Raw genomic sequence first — 19621 nt, forward strand, 5'->3', positions numbered from 1 at the left:
AACGTTACTTTAGTTAGTTACGTANAAGTATAACTAGTATATATATATATATATATATATATATATATATATATATATATATATATATATATACATATATATATATATATACATATATATATATAGAATCTTCCTAGAAAAAAACTTATTGTAGAATGCGCGATAATCATAGCAATTGTGACACTATAAAAGACTTTTAATTAAGTTTGAAACTGTTTTATCACACACACGTATCAAGTATGTCACTAGACTGGCCTAAGTTAATGCTCACGAAAACAAATATGTATGAAGTATACAGTATTACGGCAATGATACTCATTTGTGCGAAGAAAATACAATATTTTTGACCCGCGCATCACGCCTAATCGATATATCAAATTTATTGTATCGCATTAGCATGTAAATTTTAAGACACGATACAATTTTTTTAACGCACTCTTCTGCAGCATATTCGATAAGAAGAAATAGTATAATATGTCTATATTTTAGAAATAAATTCGCATTGGCAACACCAAATCGTCCGTTTCGTGAGTCAATAAATGTTTCCATATTGCGTCTTGAAGGAATAAAGAAGTTTAATGCTGTAGATTCTGTACAATTGGTCACAATTACTTACGTACGTAATTAATAATGCAATTGTTCGTTAAATAAAAATTTATCTCTAATATACAAGATGAATCCAGAACTAATTTACAATAAAAAACTTGTGTTTTTTAATATATTTTTTTATTATATTTTTTAGTTTAACGTAATGAGTTATAATGAATTATAATGAATGCAGATTGCGAATAGAAAGAACATTTTAATGCAAATTAATTGATTACGCTGTAATTCTAGACTAAAGTAACTCTAGATAATAATTCGTTAGAAGAATTAGTAAGATTATTGCGCAGGTTTCGTGCAAGAAGAATCGATAGGCTTTTATATAATCAATATATTTGTGATAATATATCTCGCCCAGTATTCTCTCAATTGCTTCAGACAGCTCTTAAATGTATTAAATGTTGTATGTATTCACACCCAAATTCGGACATTCTGATCCCAGGAGCAGCTGGCCACTGCCATCCCATTACCAGAGACACAAAGTGATGTCACTCTATTTTCATGACCAGATAAGACACCTTGAAAGGAGAGATGAAAAAATCTTTTACTGACATAATTTCATAATAACAATTTTCCTGGTAGATGAACTCACCGTTGTGTTGATTCTTCAACGTATCCCATATGTGAATAGAATTGTCATCGCTACCGCAAAATATAAATCTGCCGCTCAGAGACAGACCGCAAGATGTAAACCCGGGATTCGAGCTCGGTGGTTTAAAGGTAGTTAATTGCTGATCAGATCTGAAGTCCCATAGTCTCGCGGTCTTGTCCTCGGACGCTGTTACAAAACCTTGTCCGGAGGGATGATACTGATAGAACAAAGTAATAGATACAATATTACAATATCCTCGTTAAATCTGGAACCTTGAGAAGTATCACGCGAAATACGCCAAACACTCACGCAGACAGAATTTACGTCAGCTTCGTGACCGAAGAATGTTTGCTTGGCTTTCTCTTCTCGTAAATCCCACAGTTTGCAGGTTTTGTCGACCGAACCGGTGACGTAAGTGTTACTGTCGGGGGACAAGCTGATGCTCACCACGTCGCCCGCGTGTGCCTCGAAATCCGTTGTTTTTTTGTTTGCCTCAAGGTCCCATATACAACTAAGCAAAGTGTTTGCCGCCGGTAATTACTCAGGAAATTAATTTCACGGTAAACATCAATTAACAGTAACATAACATCAATGTTATAATTTTCTATGAATTATAACATTGATGTTATGTTACTATTAATTAACAATGGCAAAAATTTAAAGCATTAATATCTAGTTATAAGCTCCTTTAAATTAATAAAAATAATAATAATTACAATATAAAAAAAGGCTACAGAAGTCAATTTTTCAGGTTATAAAATAGCGATAATTTTTAATAATGATCAAATATCTGATATATATATATGTAGGTTCAAGGTTTATATATGTATCAGATATTATATTTAATTATTATTAAAAAATCGCTATTTTATAACCAGCGTTAATTTCTATAGCCTTTTTTACATTGAAATTATTATTATTGTTATTATGTTACTGTTAGTTGGTGTTTTTTACTTATCATATTATCTTTAAATATTGTTATGTAATTATATACATTTTCATGTCGCCGGATCCAGTGATGATTTTCTTGTCATCAAGAAATCTGCAAGACGACAGGAAGCCCTCGTAACCCAGAAGCTCCCTCACGATCTTGGCAGATCCTGTAGCGTCGCGATTGTTCACGTCGTAGACGGTGCACATGTTGTCCATACCGCCGCACGCGACGAAATTGCCGGACGGCGCGAAAGCTACCGACATTACCCAGGCCGAACGCAACGGGATGACCTGTACTTTATTGCCAGTCCACGTGTCCCAGATAATTAGCTTCCCATCCAACGAGCCAGTCACACAATGTCTACAAAACGTACATCAATTTATAAATTTATTCCATTATTCTCAGTCTACGTGATTTGACAATAAGTGTAGTAAGCCTTTTATTCTAAGTTCTAAATTGACGTTTTCTATTTTCGGAAATGTTTTTTTGCAAAAAGTATTTCCAATGATACATCAAGTCGTAATCCCTCAGCTTTAAGCTGGCCAAATATCTATAAAGCTCAGAGTTTAGAGCAAATTAATATCATAGTTCAAAATTTAGAGGCAAAGTTACAGGCTTATTGCATCTATTACAGAACAGGACTAAAAGATTTTTAAGACACGATAAATTGTCTAATGATACATTAAAGTTTAAAGCGAAAGCGTACTTAAAGAAGTAAAGACATTTCAATAGTAAAAAACATTTCGACATAATGAATCGAAGAAGTATGAAAACTATAATGTTAAAACTGACCGACTATCGCCACTAAAGTGCACTGAATTGACTTTATTAATGTGTCCTTTCAACATCTTCTTAGTTGACAATCTAACTTTCGGAGCATCCGCCACCCCACCGCACACTTGTTCCAATGTTGTATCCTGTTGCTTCTTTTGTTCTTCCTTAATGAAGCAAATAAAACTGATAGAATGAGTAAAGACATCTCTGTCGAATAACTTCATATATTTATATATATTACAAGAAATTTTATTAATTAAGGAATTATATATAATCACTGGCCAATATACATAATTTCAACTTGTTTTGGAAATGAGAATTATTACATTGGCCAATCATACATAATTCCATAATCCATCAATTAAATTTTTTGTAATTAAAATTACAATTATGTGAAATATTAATGAATTAATTCCTCGATTATACAGTAAAATGTTTAAACCTTGCACTTGTTAATAAGAGCTTCCAGTTCTTTCTTCAGGGCTACAGTCTCTGCGTCTTCCTTGCCCATTTTTATCCTTCTTCGTGCTTTATCAGCGCAGAAAGATATGAAAATCAAATGTCATCGACGTTCGACATGTAAAAACTGCCGACAATACACAAAAGAAGCCTCAAGATTGCCTACCCCGCTGCCCCAGTAATCATATTAGGTCGCTAGTTAACTCGATTTGTTGGGCATTAGCTCGTCTCATTCACATAACTTAATTACCTTACATACACGATAACGTTTTTCAAAGAACATCTGCAATATATATTTTTTCTTTAAAAATACATATAAATTGAAGCACGAAATTAAAGAAAAAGGTAAAAAAGGAGATAAAATGAGACAAATTTTGTATTAAAAGAGGGAAGGGGGAAAACAAGTTGATTGCAAATATAATGAGATTTTTATTTATTAATATTTATTTAATATTAATATAAATGTACATATCCTTTACAGGACAGATCGGGAATGTTTCATTTACGTTTTGCAGAACTTCACGGATCGATGATAGCATATTCCCCCGGAATAGGAAATCACGCGAACAAAACACCGTCGACACGGTGTGACGGTTAGCCACTCTTTTCGACCACAAAAACCATCAACGGTTTCACTTTCGAGTCTCCCACTTTCTCCTATAAATGTTCGAATCCTTTGATACTGATCAATGTAACTCGGTGTAATCGCACAGTGATTGGTGTCGGATATTTATCTGCGATATCTGCAAATTTTTCAGAGAGTTCGAAGAGCTAAAGTAAATATTACTTATATAAATCCAGATAAATCATTAGAGCAAACACGAAATATGTAGTCAAACAATTGTTGAGACATGTGAAGTAGTACACACTCTGGCGAAAATAAAAATAATTTAAAAATAAGTTGAAAGTTAAAAATAAAAAGAAGTGTAAACTCTTTTACATTTCGTTATCTTATAAAAATTAATTTATATATGTCTTCCAACAAGTGATACTCGTACGATATGACACAATGGATCATTACATCCTTGTTGTTTGCCAATGTTAAACAAAGATGACATGATGACTGTATCGCACTGTGTTGCTTGTTGAAAAGTACACATTATTTCATAAAAGATTTTTTTATGTCTCTGTCACTCTTCCCTTATATTCGACTTACATTTCGATTTTTATTTTGGCTAGAATAAAATAATTTCACATAATTTCAATTCAGTGTAGATACGAGTTGAGTTACAATTCTAACAATTCTAACAATTCTTACAATTCTAACAATTAAATTTTTGGCAACTGATTGTGAGATAAGTTCTGATAGAACATTTTTAACAACAATTAGACAATATGAAAACACAAAGTGTCTCGGGAAGGCTGACGCTATCAATCGTTCTCCTATTATATGGAGATCAACTTGCAGCAGAAAATGCAGAAGGAGTGTGTAAAACAAAGCAAAGCCATAATGTTTATGTACCCTCGAATGATCTCTCGTGTGAAAGAGATGTCTCGGATAACAAATCATTCGTCATCGAGCGATACAGACCAATGAAAAAATGCACATCAAATTTTGATACGACAGGTACTTTGTCTCTCATATTTATTGTATTGTTAGTTACAATTGCAATGTTGCAATTGCAAAATTTTATTTCTTCAGAAATGTAGGAAAAAGAAACTCCATGTTCAATTTATAAATAATCTTTTTTTAATCGACTAATAACATCGCTTTTTTTTAAGAGACAAAAACAAGCGATGAAATTTTTCAAAAATTCTTTATATAATTTTTCAAAATTTTTGTATATTTTATAACTTTGTAAAAAATTCTATATTTTAATAACTTTTCATCTTATCAATATTTCATCTTATCATATTTTTTCTAGAATTTTTCATATACATATATGAGGATAATTCGAAAAATTCTCGGCCTGACATAGAGATGGCATCGAGAGTATGAAATGGCTATGATTTTTTTTAAGTTTGACCCTCTTCAGAGGGTCTCCGAAAAAGTTTCAGACAAATGCGATTAGTACATTGTCTGTTACGTCGAGTAAAGCAAACAAGTTTTGGTATTTCTCGAAAAATGGATAAAATCCAATGTCGCGCAGTGATAAAATACTTTGTTTTAAAAGATTTAACACCAACGGAAAAAACGAGTTGGATTCTACTCTAAGAGATTCTTCACCATCATTTTCAACAGTGAAAAACGGGCTGCTGAATTCAAACATGGTCGTTCATCCATAAATGACGATGAACATTCAAGACGTCCAAAAACCGCCATGACTGAGGAAATCATTGAAAAAATCCATAATGTCGTGTTAAATGATCGACGAGTGCGTGAGCTTGCTGATATTGTAAACATCTCAGTAAATCGTGTTCATAACATCTTACGAACATTTGCACATGAAAAAGCTTTCAGCGCGATGGGTTCGCATTTGCTAACGGTCAATCAAAAACGTATTCGAATGAACGTTTCTCAAGAGTGTTTGAACATGTTAAACGCAATCCAACCGACTTTCTACGACGATTCATCACTGTGGATAAAACATGGATTCATCATTACACGCCAGAAACGAAACAGTCCAAATAATGGGTGGAAGTGCTCCAAAGAAAGCGAAAACTGTCCCAGCCGGAAAGATGGCGATTGTTTTTTGGGATTCGTATGGAGTCATGCTCATAGGCTATTTAGAAAAAGGCAAAACTGTCGACGGAGAGTATTATGCAGCATTGTTGGAACAATTAAACGATACTATTAAGGCCAAATGTCCGCATTTGGCAAAGAAAAAGGTGTTTTTCTATCACGATAATGCACTCGCTCATTTCTGCAAGTAGCATAACTTCATGAGTTGCACTTCGAATTGCTGCCGCATCGTATTCACCAGATTTAGCCCCCAGTGATTTTTTCCTGTTCCTGAATTTGAAGAAATGGCTCCTTGAAAAAAGACTTCAAATACGGAGATCATCATTGAGACAAACACTTATTTTGAAGGGTTAAAAAAATTGTACTGAAGGTCTAAAGAAGTTAGAATATCGTTAGTCCAAGTGTATTGACTTACAAGGGGACTATGTCGAAAAATAAAAAAAATTTTCTAAAAATCATGTTTTTTTTGTCAGGCTAAGAACTTTTCGAATTATATGGATTCTAAAATATTCTAATAATTTCTGAAGAAAATTGAAAAACATTCATTCTTTAATCTTTTTTTTAGAAATCTTTACAAATTTAAAATACGACAAATTCTTAAAAATAGGTTTGAGGATTTTTTTTCACCAGAGATGTGCGGATGCTTCATTGATTTTTGTAGATAATATTGAAGTGCGATAATCCTTTTCGCAATTGCCATGAAATCTCGAGGAATAATACTTATTTTGATCTAAAAACGTGAGACAATACGAAGCTTAATTTTTTCATAACATTAATAAAAAAAAATAGCACAACATCTTTTTTATTTTATTGATCGAAAAAGTCGGTAAATCGTGTTTATCATGTGCCAATTTTCTCATTTTCCTATGATTTCTTCATAGTTCTTATATTTTTTTTTTACAGATTTTATAACAATCTGACAACAAACGATTTTATTTATAGTATTGTTTTATACATTTAATTTATCATATTATAGTTGTTTGTTATTTATACTTAATTACGTTGATTCTTATGTACCCTATACATCTTTGTATATTGTCTTTTAACAAATGATTTTAAAATCCTATAGAAGAGAAAAAAGTATATATTGGGTCGTCCGAAAAGTTCGTGCCGCAAAAAATTTAAATATAATAAATGAAATTAAAAATTTAAATCTTCTACGTCAATTTTCCTTCAAATTTCCTTCAATTTTCCTTCAAATCGGCACGAACTTTTCGGACAACCCAATATTTCTTCCCTGCATATACTATCTCACTTTAACTTAAATACTATTTCACTCTAAAATTTTAATCAAGGTTCGCGCGATTCCATTAATGTGAAATTAACTTAATCTCGATTTAACTTGCTATTTATTTGTTTTAATTCTAAAAATTAAAAAAAGATAAGGAATAAATTGAACCAAGATTAAAGTTAATCTTACATTGGTGGAATCGAATTTAAAATTATTAAAGTGAGATAGCATATATATATATATACATGGAGAAAATATATATTGTATATCTTTTTTTCTCGTAAGTTTTTGAAAATCACTCGTGGCCAGACTTTGTTACAGTGTCTAGTTTTCTTATAGTTTTCTTATGATTTATGATAAAACATTATAAATCATAAGAAAACTATAACACGCATTCTACAATAAGCCATTAATCATAAATTAGAAGTTAGAAACTGGAAATTGATCAATCACAGTCATTTTTCAACTTCTCTCTAACTTTTGATTTATGACTAATGGCTTATTGAATGGCCATAAGAAAATTAGAGATTCTAACAAAATTTTCCACGAGCGATTTTTAAAAATATAGATAAATCTCCTCTTTATGGTCTCCTCATAATCTCCTCATGTTCTTATGGTCTTCTCGTTATTCTTGAGAAAGGCAAGCATTCTGTAAATACTCGATGTGCTCCGAACTTTTAAACTTCTTCGACGTAGAGAACCACTGCACGATCCTCGCGTGTCCATCACATTGAAAATATACTGCGGGCGCTGCAATTCCTGATTACGGCTCTGCATCTGTACGACGGACGGTTTCCGTCAGTCTCCATGCTTTTGGTGTTGCCGTGTTGGTGCGCAGTCGGCGTCAAGCGACGCCAAGCGACGGACGTGGATGTATGTCACCAACGAGCGGTGCAGATTACCCCGGGGATTCTGTCAGCCAGTGCACTCGTGAGAGAGAAAGAGAGACAGTGAAATGTTCGACAGCAAGAGAACGACGATCGGATGTTGGCTCGTGTGGTGCTACATATTCCTGACGTACCACGTGGTCAGCGAGGCACCAGTCAATGTTAATGGTATGATGGCGATCGCCCTTTCAGAATGGATAGAACTAGAATGGATGAATCCATGCACTCCATGCGTATCATGAGAGAGATCGATATAGAGGGAGAGAAAGAGAAGGAAAGACAGGGAGACTGTCCACGGCAAGCTGATTCTGCCAAAAAATAACAAAAGTTTAAAAAGTTGACAGTTAGGAGATAGCTAGAGATAGATACAGATTCTGATGTACTTATTTGGACTGAGTATAAAACTCAGATGGTTGCATGTGAGTAATTAAGTTCCTGAGTCTCATGTATTTTTTCACTTGAAATATAACAGTGTATCTTCAGTTATTTAGAAAGTAAATAGAAGAAAAGATGAGACGATTGAGAAGATCAGATCTATTGTCTGCATACAATTGTGTACAGAAATGAATTATTTCATAACTCTTTAATATATTGAATTATTAATGAAAAATTAATAAGAAAACTTCTTTGCTCTTATTTGGACTAAATCTAAATTTTGTATGTGAACTATCAATCTCCTTAGTCACTCATACATTTTCTGCACTTGAAATATAACAATCTAATTAAAAAAAAAAAGTAAAATTGCAATTTAAAAAATCAGATCTATTGCAATTGTGCATAACATGGATGAAGACTTTATATTTTCACAGTTCTTTAATAGAGTGTCTATATTAATGAAACATTAATGAGAAAGAAGTTTAATTTAAACTAAGTCTAAACTTCAGATGATTATTTGTGATCTATTAGATCTCTCGCGCTTATATTGCACTTTCTTCATTCGAAATGTGACTATATTTTTAGGCAAATGAAAAAAGAAAAAGATAGAAATGCAATTGAGAAAGTCAGATCTATTGCTTGCAATTGTGCACAACATGGATGCAAAATTATTCCACAGCTCTCTTTAATGCTTCCACAGCTCTCTTTATTATTAATTGATGTATTATTAATACATCAAATATATTTTTCATTAATATATTATTAATGAAAAAAGAATATATGTATAGTTTTCTATCAAAAATATATTATCAGAATCGTTTACAACGATAGTGAAAAGAGAATTGAAGATTTCAATATCAAAGAATTCTTTGATGGATTCTTCCACAACTCTCTCCTTTTTATTATTTTTTTATTCTTTTAAAACTGGTGTTCCGAATACCCACGCATTCAGAAATTCTTTTGGAGGATCCTATCTTAATCACAACCGCATTTCTTCGATCTTCCTAAGAAAGCAGTCGCAAGCTTATTTACGACAGAAAATGACTCGAGTAATACATATTTATTTATCATTTGGAAGGGAAAGTGGAGAAATGATCAATGTTCGTAGACCTCAATTGGCGACGAGTTCGGCTCTTCTTCTCTTCCAGGCAACGCGTGCCTGAAATAATACTTTATCCGCAAGACACACTTTACACAGCTCGTTACCTTCACTAACATCAGCTTAAATAAAATGCTAACAACTACATAATAATCCTGGAAAATTTTACACACTGTTTCTATTTGCTATGGAACAAAAATTTTAAATATATAATTGTATTTAACTTATAACGATCGTATGTTTGATTAATTGAATTTTTGAAAACAATTTCCACAAATAAATGTTGAGTCGAAGAGCAGTCAAGAAATAGATCACAAAGGCTATCTATGGGACATGTGATCTCAAGTCGAATATATCTCATTGCGTAATCGCCTTTTAATCGCTGCTTGTGCAAATGATTATAAACGCTGCTCTTTAGTTTTATCATAATAGCATGAACACAATAATGTCTATTATATTAAAACAAAATGCGGCTTCTATATGATTCATGCGTAGAAATATAATTTATCGTTCAAGACTCTCAATGAGGATTGAATGATATAATGAACACGTGATGTGATCGTTTCGTTTATGAAACGTGAACTAATTTAATTAATTCCGTTCTTTTGGCATGCAATCGGACCGGTTCTTATCATTACATTTCCGGCGTTGCTCATCGCGCAAGCAGATGCGAGACTCGAGAGATACTCTAATTATTATTATAAATTTTTTTATTCAGCGACGTTTTATAATTCGTTAAATTAACGCTGATCGTTTATTTCAACTGATATAACTACTAGATTATTTCATCTTATTATTGACAGCATTCAACGGAATAAGACTTTGTAATTGTTGTAAGATTTTTTAATATGATTAGTCTTGTTCCTATATAGATCCTCACTGAATCTAAATGTAATACTAATATAATCATACTAAAAAATATTACGATAGTTATAAAGCTGCATTTCTGCTGAATACATTAATATATTATAAGCATTTTTAATTTTACAATTTTCTTGTAAATCCAAGAAGGCTGTTAATTTAACAGTTTTCTTTTTCCTTTAATCGCCTTTGAAACGAAATGCTCTGAAAGCGCGTTTCTTCAAATTTCCATGAATTCTACGTTCTAAGAATATCTCGTGTTGCTTGCGTAAGTATATATCGACAGCTTAGTAATACAAGCGCTGGAGACGCGTGTTCTCTCTCAATACAGCCAGCGTGTGTGCTGCGGCTGTTGTGGGCGCTACTTCTCGGCATGACATCACGAGTTTGGCGTAATGTAAACGAGTTCACCGGCTGGATGAACAATGAAGGAATCGATATACCGTAATCCCGATGCACAAGGACGATTCATCCTCGAGTATCGTTCGCAATTTTTTGTCAATCCGCTTGATCTTCTTTCCTGTATGAGTTTGACAATTTAAAGAGACAACTTTAACAAGACAAAGAAAAAATTTTTGTAAAGATATGATAATTTCTAATGTTGTATACTTTTTGACAAAAGAAGTTACACACAGATTTAGATAAAAAGCCATTATTTCAGAAACGTTGATAGAAATAGCAAAACATCACTAGACTCTTTCAATTCTTTTCAATGAGACCTGTGATAAAAATGTGTGTTGAAGCTATATCTATCATTGAGAAAATGATTCCAACGTTTAGACCTATGCGTAACTTTTTTGTTAAAAAATGTATTTTCGATTATCATGTTCTAATTCTTCATCTCGCAATTAATTATAACATATATTTTTTAGATGTCCTGGTATTTACTGTTGCTTCCAACGAAACAGATGGCTTCAGAAGATATCTGAGATCAGCCGAGATCCATGGATTTCATAATAAATTAAACGTCCTTGGTCTAGGCGAGCCTTGGAAAGGCGGTAACGTTGTGCGTTATGCCGGTGGTGGATATAAAATTAATCTCCTCAAGAAAGCCTTGGAGGATTATCAAAATGATGAAAAGAAAATTATTTTGTTCACTGATAGGTGAGTACATCCTCCCTGATAGTATGGAATATTTCAACAATATTGCAACAACATTGAAACATTCTAGTAATATTGCAATGTTATTACTATTGAACTCTCCTGAGTCATATGAACTATTTTGTTAGAGAAGATATTTTATAATGTGTATATTTCTTGCTTTTAGCTATGATGTTATATTTCTTGGCGATCTATCCACCATCATCGAGCGTTTCCTGGATACCGACGCTCGAATCTTATTTTCCGCGGAGGCGTATTGCTGGCCGGATAAATCCCTGGCAACTCAGTATCCGCCCGTATCAAGGGGCAAACGATACTTGAATTCCGGTGGTTTCATCGGTTATGCGTCCGATGTGTATAAAATCTTAGAGACCGCTGTTATCAAGGATGAAGATGATGATCAGTTATTTTACACGACCATATATCTGCAAGACGAGTTTAGATTACGGTACAAGATCAAGCTAGATCACAAATCTGAGATATTTCAGAATCTCTACGGTGCGGTAGGTAAGAGCAAGCGGAATCCGCAACAAAGAGCATCGATATACAGTAATTGTATTTTATTCAAGTATATCAAAAATATCAATTAAGTATATCAAAAATAAATTTTGTCAGATATTTGCTACAAATTTTGTCGATCAAATTTGATTCACATTCTGTTATATCATTCGATGTTAGCATTAGTGACAGATATACAACAAAATCTATTCACGTAATATGAGAAATTGTCAGCAAAAATTCTGCAAACTTGTTGACAGCTGACAACTTGCCTCAAATTGACTACAAAAACTTAAAACTAAAATTGACCAAAGTTTTGCTTGGTTTGTGTAGAAACTTGGAGATCTTTGCCGACAATTTCCTCTCATATTATATCAGCAAATTTTGTCGGCAAAACATAAGCTTGATGCAAATACAGTTAACGCCAATTTATAATATTTTGATTGAATTTATCAGCAATCTGTAAGCAATTACTAACATTTTACTGACTATCATCATTATTGTCTTTTATAGCCGATGTGGAGCTCAGGTTCAAGGGAGAAGAGGCTTATCTTCAAAACATCATTTACAACACAGTGCCCCTGGTGCTTCATGGCAACGGACCTAGCAAGCTGGTCTTAAATTCCTTGGGCAATTATCTGGTCCGCGCTTGGACGCCGGATGAAGGATGTTTGGCGTGCTGGGATCAAACTATAGAACTCGACAAGATCAAACCGAAAATATATCCGGTTATTCTAATAGCCATTTTTATCGAGCGTCCTACGCCGTTTCTGGAAGAATTCTTCCGAACTATCTATCGCCAATACTATCCAAAGTCGAAGTTACATCTGTTTGTTCACAACAACGTTCTTTATCACGAAGACGTGGTGGATGATTTCTTTGAGAAGATTGGCCAGGAATACCTGAGCGCGAAGCGAATATTGCCGAGCGACGATGTCAGCGAGATTGACGCGAGGAAGTTGGCAATGTAAGCAGAACTCTGCGAATATAATTTAAAGTACAGACTTTTATACTGCTAATATCTAGTAAATTCGCGGTAAAATGTGAAGTTGGAAACTATATTTATTGAGAGATAATATGCAGTGTGCAGTAAGAATATGTGATTTAATCTAAATAAATAAAAGATAATATTTATAATTTTAAACAAAAATATTGAAAAATGGCTATAACATGTTGTATACGTGATAATAAAATTTGATTTTTATCCAACATTAAATATAACAATATGAGTTTATTATAAAAATCGATGTAAATGGTCTATAAAAGTCTGTGTGTGATTTAAAAATTCGAGGCATACATACTATGTAACGTTAGAGCGAGTGAAGGGATGCGTGACTATAAGAATGCTAAAAAGCGGTCTGTTTCACAGGGAGCATTGCTTGTTGAAGGAGTGTTCCGGATATCTGTCAATCGACGCAGTTGCGCATCTGGACAATGAGCACACGTTGAAGTTACTAGTGGAACAGCAGAGAGGGATCGTCGCGCCCTTGCTTATACGTCCATTTAAAGCGTGGAGCAATTTCTGGGGCGCCATAACGGATGATGGATTTTACGCGCGGAGTTTTGATTACATGGAGATAATAAAAAACGAACGCAGGTAAAGCGAAACATACAAATATCAATCCTCTATATTTTTTGCTTGAACTACAATATGTACGCATGAAGAAAAGGAAGCGTCGACTATTATTATTCTAGATAGACGCCGATTTCAATGCTGCGTTTCAATAAGAGAACAATTTTTCGCATTCCGGATTAAGACAATTTTAATCTCCTTCTGCAAGTCGTACAATGTCGTTCTAAATCGTTTTTTTTTTTTTAGGGTTTATCGTAAAAAGTTTACGTGTTACCTGGGCTTTATATGTTTTCTTATCTAATTGTACGTGTTTGTTTGCGATCTTCCATACACTTGTACTAATCGAAAGCGATGGAGAAGTCAGTCTTGAAAGACCTTCGATCGATGCTGTACATATTATCCGCCGTGCACTCGTAGACCCCCGCGTCCATTTGAGTAGCGGGATCGATCTCGAGTTTCGATTTCACTTTGTCAGGACCAACTTGCCACTCGTGTATCTGTAGAGAATGAAATACCGTTAGTAATGATAAAATATCAAGCCATTATTGATTGTAGATGCAATCCAATTGATTGCTCTTCGCAGTTCCACATTAATAATTTTATATTGTTGCTTTTTATATTGAAAATGTGCATATATTCACTGACATGTAGATAGTGATGCGTGTAAATCTCGGCGCCATCCTTGAACCACGTAACATGCGGACGTGGATTGCCACGAGCAACGCAGAGGAAAGCTATTTTGTGTCCCAGGACGTATTCTAGATCGAAATGCGACGCCAGAAGTATCTTGGCTCCCTAAAAGAAATTAATATATGATAATAAGAGGTGACAATAAGAGAAAATTACATTGAGATTTTAGATTAAATTAAGATAATGATCTCTTTCTTATTGCATTGCACAGAAAAAGAGACAATGATAGTAATCATAAATTATTTAATTAAATTTATTTAAATTTTATATGAGAATTAATATTCATAGTTGAATAAATTATCTTGTAATTATTCAACTATAAAATAATTTATTTAACTACATTATGTATATTAATTCTACACATATAAAACTTATATAATTGTCATTATATAGTCGTCATTGTCATTATGCTTTTCTCTGAATTGATACACCTTAAAGTAGTTAAACAAGAACGGAAATGTTCCTCTCGAGCAATCTCTTTTTCTACGTACGTTATTATTGTTGTAATATTGATCACTTTCCGGATCGCGATACTTTCCAGTAATAGGCAATCCGATTTGCACACGAGACTTGCTCCTGCTCCTTCCTCGTCCTCTTCTACCAAGTATTTCTTGGCAATTGAGCAATAATATACCCAGTAGGATTAGCAACAGCATGGAGCGTGACATGATAATCTAATAAGAGTGGAATAAAATGGAACATTACACATAATATCTTACGCGATTTTTCAAATTTGCAGATTCGTATCGCTTATGTCACTTGATTTTAAATCGACACGATCCACAATTAACATGAATCGAGATTAAAGTCTGTTATTATGAGATTGTAGAAAGGTGCGGAAAATTGTCGCCTGATTATTATTTATTGTAGCGGAGATAGGCTGAAGATACTCACTGTACGTTGTAGCGTTCGTAGATCACACGGAACTCCGATGTAACTGACAGTCACCTACTCATTACTCCCCTAGTGTCCTCTCGCATCTATTACAGACTTATATGCAGATAATGTATGTCGGACTATATGCACAGCGGTTATTCCTTTGCACTACATGATCGCCATCAATTCCTATCAAATATGCAGAGCGCTTATCCATTAATTTAACCATTTGTCCATTCCTTCCGGATGACTCAGATTTCCGGTACAATTGACTTTTAAATTAGTTATCTGCGACGCGTCTTAATTAAAATTTGCAACAATACGTCATGCGTATTCAAATTCAAGAATTAAAACCGGGAAACGGAAGTTGTATAGAGAAGAAATAATTGTAATTATTATACACAGCGTTCGTATAATTCATGCAGATTGTTTATTTCACACTGTGCTACAAATTGTCGCAGTCATTGATGGCGACGCAGCGAGAGAAGTACGCCCTTCCATGCCACTGTCGCGCATTGCAATTGCCTTGTTAAATTTGCAGTGATGGACCATTTTCGATATATTCCTCGCGTCACATATCCCCTTATAACAGTCAATCATGCTTTAACCAATTAGGGGGGAACCATCGGATTTGTTTTCGTACCTTCGCATGTCCGTTGATGATCCAAAAGAGGTCTGTTTTGTTCATGTCAGAAGGAAAAAGACAAATTGTTATGACTTTAATTTTTACGTCGCTGACGCCACGTAGAAAGTTGGACTAATTTCTTAAATATCACGACCGCCTTCTGGGGAGGGTAGAAAAGCACTAACAATAACATAACATTAGTGTTAAAATTTTGTACTCAACAATGTAACTGTTATGTAACAAATATGTAATATATTATGAGTGTAAAATTGTAATTAATGTTGTTACTAGTTTTAATGGGTTGTCTCCCTTATTAATTTAGATCAGAGCTTTATCAAGTATATAAACTAACTGCTTATCAAATAAAAATCTATTATGTAACAAATCAATAACAAACTGTCTATATCTATTTTCACACAGGATATTAATTGTTCTAATACTATGGCGATCGCGGAGCTATCCATCAAGGAAAACGTTCAATACGAGATCATGACGTAATCCGTTCTGAAGCCTCTGCGATCGACGGCATACTGATTGTCCGCCTGGCACTCGTAATATCCGGCGTCCTTCTGCGTCGCAGGATCGATCTCCATTTTCGACTTTATCGTATCATTACCAACAGGCCACTCGTGCACCTGACAATTCAAACGATCTCCAGATTCTCGCGATTATCCGAGAAACCAATTTCCATCTTTAACAGTGGACTTCTTTTAGGGAAGACCAATCTTAATTGTGATCTTAATTGTGGATTAGCTTACCTGGAAGAACTTGTGATGGTACAGCTCGATCCCGTCCTTCAACCAAGTGATCTCCGGTCTTGGAACACCGATCGCCATGCAGAAGAACGTAATCTTTCTGCCCAGCATGTAGTCCAACTCGAAGTGGGATGCCTTCACGATCTTGGCACCCTGCGAAAAATCCGAGAAATGGTATCACTAGATCGTGGCACAGATACACAAGATACACATTCATCGTCAACTCACATCCTTGTTCTCGTAATAGTGCGTACTCGCAGGATTTCGATTGGGTATCAGAATGTGCATTCGCGAGCCGAATAGTCTTCCTCGGCCGCGAGGTCTCCCTCTACCACCGCCGCCCTTCGCCGCTTCTGTGCTTATCATTAGGGCCGCTAATAGAAGCAAATAGAGCAGCCGGCATCTCGTCATTTGATCTATAATCAGAGAAACTTGGACGACTGAAGAGTAACCAACAACGCACGCGGGCCTTGTCACGAGCACTTTATATATCTTATCGTGAACTCATTTATCACTATTATATAGTATTACCCACTACTCTTTTTATATGTATAGATATATATTACATTATAATGTTACATTATAATGTTATATCGATTCGCGGCCGTGAGAAATTCGATGATGAGATCAATGAATCGCGTTCCGCAGGCAATAATGTGCCAATTTACAATGTAGTCGCAGCGCAACGCAATTCATCAACGTGCACAAAGAGCATTTCGCTCTATTCTTACCAGGAAGATACGGAGGACTTGGCTGATCTCTGGCACGAGCGTATTACGGATCCGCTAGGTCCTACCACCTAAAATACGAATGAAACCACGAGGCGACGCGCGCAGTCACACGCTGATGTACTGAGTTATGAATCTCAATTGGATAATTATGCATAACTCATTGCCAAGTATGTTCAACGGCCAATCGCGGCTACCACTGCGATCACCTTACAAAACACTTAAGCGACGACCTCCGGAAAACAAATGCCATCGTGTCCAGTCGTGGGGCAAACAAGTACTCTCTGCTAGTTGCGCTCGTTGTACGCCTTCTCCGAAGCGCTCTGATATGCAATTCGTTGAATCACGTTGATGCCTGTTTCAGGGGACTGTGGAACGTGCCGTTCGTCAGTAACTGCTACTTGATCAACGCAACGATTATAGCAAACAAGGCAACCCGACCAACCTACGAGACTGGCGACCTGGACACGGAGATGGCATTCGCCCACGGAAATCGACAGCGGGGCCTGTTTATGTACGTCAATAACCGACTCGAGTTCGGTCATCTCGTCGATCCCGATACCTACGACATCCGACTTATATATCCGGACATGTATCAGATCATAGAAAATAAGCTGGACTGGGAAAAAAGATACATTCATCCGAATTACAGTGAGAACTTTAATCCCGACAAGAAGCCGATACAGGTAAAGATGATTAGCCGTAAAGAATTTCTTTTAATTATCACTTATACTACCTACTTCCTATTCAACTTGATTTTTTGCAGCCATGTCCGGACGTCTATTGGTTTCCCATTGTTAATCTCAGGTTCACCAAAGAGCTCGTAGGAATCGTTGAGACTTTCGGACAATGGTCGGATGGAACTAATCACGTAAGTTGAGAGAAATACTCCGTATGAGTCTTTTATCGCTAATTAGCTTAATAACGTTATTAGAATTCTTGTACTGTGCGATTTACTTTCTTGGCAGGATCCACGATTGTCGGGTGGCTACGAAAACGTACCAACCCGCGATATTCACATGAATCAAATTCAATATGATCAACAATGGTTGTATTTCTTGAAAGAATATGTTAGGCCGTTGCAGGAGCTCGTCTTCACCGGCTATTTTCACGATGTAAGATTTATTTATGTTCACTGGTCTTTTTAGGATCCTCGACTGGAATCCGGATACGAAGCGGTACCAACCCGTGATATTCACATGAATCAAGTTGGTCTTCAAGATGCCTGGTTAAAGTTTCTAAAAGATTATGTTAATCCCTTGCAAGAACATGTCTTTACAGGATATGATGACTACGTAAGATCTGAAATTTGGGTATACGAAAGGGATCTTAATTTGCACAGATTTCACAATGGTACATGCACTCGCTAAACGCACATGGTTTAATTAGCTAGGTTGTACCGCTTCGTAGCAAGTGATTGGGATCTCTGTGTTGTATGTAGATTTTGAATTAAGAAACAATGATAACTTAAGACCCTTTCTCCCCCCCCCCTCCCCCCCTCCCAAGTAACTCGATTGATATTTTAACTGAGATTTGAAAATTTTACTGAATTTTATGTCGATTTTACACCGCTGTGCATGTTATTTGAGAATCCAAAGAACAACAGGTCATGATAACATCAAAATAATATTAAAACATGACTAATCAAAAATGTATTTTTAATAACATTTTGGAGTTATTTTGGAGTTATTTTGATGTTATGATAACTTTTTGTTCTATGCTTGGGAAATGTATCAATCAAAGTTGCTGTAAATCATTTTACTTGAAACCATATATTATACTAATTTTATGTCGGCAGCCACCACGGTCCCTTATGAATTTTGTTGTGAGATATCGCCCGGATGAGCAACCATCCTTGAGGCCACATCATGATTCTTCGACCTACACCATCAACATCGCCCTGAATCAAGCGGGAGTGGATTATGAAGGTGGTGGATGTAGATTCATTCGATACAATTGCTCGGTTACCGACACGAAGCCAGGCTGGATGCTGATGCATCCTGGAAGACTGACACACTATCACGAGGGATTGCTAGTGACTGCGGGCACACGTTACATCATGATCTCTTTCGTGGATCCGTGATAGAATCTACTGTGAATCTGTAAACTATCGCTTATTAAAAAATGTACTGCCACTGTATCAAGAACGAAAAGTATCAAAAGAAGAGAAAGCTAGCGCGCGGTATCAAAAAGAATCATAATTTCTACAGGGACGTGTTCATTAGTGTTGTCGACGTCAATTGCCACTGATGGACTGAATAGTGCATTTAACAGATGTGTGAAAACTGCTTATATATATAACATATATATATATATATATATATATATATATATATA

At 35.1% G+C, this 19621-nt stretch overlaps 4 protein-coding genes across 4 annotated transcripts; 1 reads left to right on the forward strand and 3 right to left on the reverse strand.

Moving 5' to 3' along the window:
• Positions 1 to 1014: 1014 nt before the first annotated feature.
• LOC105620054 (guanine nucleotide-binding protein subunit beta-2) lies at positions 1015 to 3414 on the reverse strand. The gene is made up of 6 exons (XM_012201564.1): positions 3346 to 3414; positions 2922 to 3067; positions 2190 to 2489; positions 1505 to 1706; positions 1196 to 1412; positions 1015 to 1121 (listed from the first exon to the last, which is right to left on the reverse strand). Exons 1-6 carry the CDS (start codon positions 3412 to 3414, stop codon positions 1015 to 1017), a joined length of 1041 nt encoding a protein of 346 aa, XP_012056954.1.
• Positions 3415 to 4697: 1283 nt separating this feature from the next.
• LOC105620057 (procollagen-lysine,2-oxoglutarate 5-dioxygenase 1) lies at positions 4698 to 19367 on the forward strand. The gene is made up of 9 exons (XM_012201567.1): positions 4698 to 4929; positions 11311 to 11542; positions 11706 to 12046; positions 12551 to 13004; positions 13407 to 13634; positions 17649 to 17970; positions 18051 to 18155; positions 18253 to 18399; positions 19083 to 19367. Exons 1-9 carry the CDS (start codon positions 4698 to 4700, stop codon positions 19365 to 19367), a joined length of 2346 nt encoding a protein of 781 aa, XP_012056957.1.
• Positions 13648 to 14968, reverse strand: LOC105620056 (WAP, Kazal, immunoglobulin, Kunitz and NTR domain-containing protein 2-like). Its single transcript, XM_012201566.1, has 3 exons — positions 14792 to 14968; positions 14256 to 14405; positions 13648 to 14107 (listed from the first exon to the last, which is right to left on the reverse strand). Exons 1-3 carry the CDS (start codon positions 14966 to 14968, stop codon positions 13949 to 13951), a joined length of 486 nt encoding a protein of 161 aa, XP_012056956.1. The 3' UTR covers positions 13648 to 13948.
• LOC105620055 lies at positions 16278 to 16967 on the reverse strand. Its single transcript, XM_012201565.1, has 3 exons — positions 16785 to 16967; positions 16560 to 16709; positions 16278 to 16436 (listed from the first exon to the last, which is right to left on the reverse strand). The coding sequence occupies exons 1-3, from the start codon at positions 16965 to 16967 to the stop codon at positions 16278 to 16280; spliced, it is 492 nt and encodes a 163-aa protein (XP_012056955.1).
• Positions 19368 to 19621: the final 254 nt, after the last annotated feature.

Source organism: Atta cephalotes (assembly GCF_000143395.1).
Source record: "Atta cephalotes unplaced genomic scaffold scaffold00024, whole genome shotgun sequence".
NCBI classification, from domain to species: domain Eukaryota; kingdom Metazoa; phylum Arthropoda; class Insecta; order Hymenoptera; family Formicidae; genus Atta; species Atta cephalotes.